Below are 2,246 nucleotides of genomic sequence, written 5' to 3'. Positions count from 1 at the left end.
CCCCCCACGCACATCCAATCAACACACATATACACACACACACACACATACTACACACACACACCCAACGAACACACACACACCAACATACACATACGCACGACAGGAGGGCGGCCAGTGGGCGCTGGAGGCCGGGGCGCTGGTGCTGGCCGACGGCGGCCTCTGCTGCATCGACGAGTTTGACGGCATCAAGGAGGCGGACCGCGCCACCATACACGAGGCCATGGAGCAGCAGACAGTGCACATCGCAAAGGCGCGCGCGCACACATGCATGCACGTAACGTACACAACCCAGGGGCCGTCCCCGCTTGGCTCGGCCAACCCCCGTTTGCAATTGCCTTCATGTGGGGAGCTGAGGTGTGCACATCGCCGGCCGCCGTTTGTCCGACAGGGCAGGTGCCCGCAGATGACACTTAGGCAGCCGCATTCATCAACATCAGGAACTTCACCCCCGCTACGAACCACGTCCCCCCGCCCTTGCCGCCTTGCCGCCCCCGCAGGCCGGCATGGTGACCTGCCTCCCGACCCGCACCAGCGTCCTCGGCGTCACCAACCCCCGCGGCGCCTTCAACCCCGCCGCCGCCCACACCTCCGCCGCCACCAACCTGTCGGCGCCGCTGCTCAGCCGCTTCGACGCCGTGCTGCTGCTGTCGGACGTGCACGAGCCGGCGTGGGACTACACGGTGTCGGAGCAGGTGCTCAGGAACCACCAACAGGTGCGGCGCGGCGGCGTCGCTTGGGTCCGACGTGCGATCTGGTGTGATCTGGTCGAGATCTGGCCTGACCAACTGGAATATTTGAGATCTTTCCATTTTCCAGCTGTGGATATCCTTCCTTAGCCGGATCTGAGCGCGCATGATGCGGGCGAGCAGACCGGCTTACTCTGCGCTGCCGCCCATTTCTATAAATTCGGGCTCCCACCTGCAGGGTGCGGCGCAGGGCAGCCAGGAGGCGCCGCTGCCCTGCTGGCCCGTGGACGTGCTTCGCGCGTACGTCGCCTGGGTCAGGGGCCGCGGCAGCGCGCAGCAGGTGGGCGGGCGGGAGCGCCCGGACGCGCGGCGGCCCTCGGCCGCGGCTGGCGCCGCCCCGATTCTGCAGTGGCCTGCGCGCGTTGCATTGTCTGCAGCCGGCCCGATGAATCCGTTTCTCACAAAGTCGACCTTGGAAGGCACCCTTTCCCGTTTGGGCGGGTGTGTGTGTGTGCTCACCAGCCCCTTGGTCAAACCTCGGCCCCCTGCCTCTGATGTGCCCAGCCCCCTGGCATCGGGTGAAATCCAGAAACGACCCCAAAGGGCACTGCTTGCTCGGTCAACAGCCCCAACGTGCGGCAAATAACACCCCATAACCACCCCCCAGGAGCTGACCATGTCGCCCGAGGCGGAGGCCGTCCTGCTGGCCTACTACCAGGCCCAGCGCCGCAGCGAGGGCCGCAGCGCGGCGCGCACCACCATCCGCCTGCTCGAGTCGCTCGTGCGGCTGGCGCAGGTGCGTGGTGCCGGGCGGCGCGGCGGCCGCGGCCACGGCCGCGGCCGGCCCGTCCGCTGGGCGGGGCGGCTGTGGTGTGTGCGGTCCCTGCGGCCATCACCTTCCAATGAACCGCACCGCCAGCACCTCTGCAGGCCAGCTGCTCGTGCCTGGGTTGTGGAGATCCTCTAACCACCCATCACGACCCCGTTTTTGCCGCACCAAACCGCGCGCGCGCGGCCCGCAGGCGCACGCGCGGCTGATGGCGCGCGGCCGGGTGGGCCTGCAGGACGCGGTGATCGCCGTGATGGTGGCGGACGCGTCGATGGCGGTGGCCGCGCTGCTGGGGCCCAACAACGCGCTGCACACTCACGCGCCGCAGGTGGGGGCGGGGCCGGGGCCGGGGCGCTGCATTCCGTGCGTGCTTGCGTGCTTCATCTTCCAGTGCACGCCGGCTTGCAGCAGAGTGCACAGTGTGTTCTTGCGTGCGAGTGTCTTGCTGTCACCTTGTCCAGCTGGTTGAAGTGCCTGCGCGGCATGAGAGAGCCTTTCGGCCCCGCACAGCGCTGGCCCCGCCGAGGCGGCTCCCTGGCATGAGTGATCGGCCAGCAGCCCGGCACATTGAAGAACACCCCCACGCTCGAGTCGTCTGTTTCATCTGCTGCCCTCTCCAACCGCCACCCGTTCAACCCCGCCGCAGAGCTCAACGCCTTCCCTCAGCCATCCGGCCACTGGCCCGCATCAAACGTGCCACATGCCCTCCACTCATTCCAGTGCCGCTC

The 2,246-nt window shown here is 67.7% G+C and overlaps 1 protein-coding gene across 1 annotated transcript in view; it reads left to right on the top strand.

Annotated features, from left to right (window-relative positions):
- Window positions 1-342: 342 nt before the first annotated feature.
- Window positions 343-2,246, top strand: part of MNEG_7219 (DNA replication licensing factor MCM9) — a gene marked incomplete at both ends in the record, with an annotated part of 2,232 nt that continues 328 nt past the window's right edge. Inside the window, 5 exons of the mRNA XM_014044312.1 lie at window positions 343-357; window positions 501-716; window positions 928-1,029; window positions 1,357-1,485; window positions 1,712-1,846. Coding sequence (XP_013899766.1) covers window positions 343-357; window positions 501-716; window positions 928-1,029; window positions 1,357-1,485; window positions 1,712-1,846 — 597 coding nt within the window. The remainder of the gene's footprint in view (window positions 358-500; window positions 717-927; window positions 1,030-1,356; window positions 1,486-1,711; window positions 1,847-2,246) is intronic.

The sequence above is a fragment of the Monoraphidium neglectum genome (assembly GCF_000611645.1).
Source record: "Monoraphidium neglectum strain SAG 48.87 unplaced genomic scaffold scaffold01257, whole genome shotgun sequence".
Taxonomy (NCBI): domain Eukaryota; kingdom Viridiplantae; phylum Chlorophyta; class Chlorophyceae; order Sphaeropleales; family Selenastraceae; genus Monoraphidium; species Monoraphidium neglectum.
This window is presented reverse-complemented; position numbering and strand designations above follow the sequence as displayed.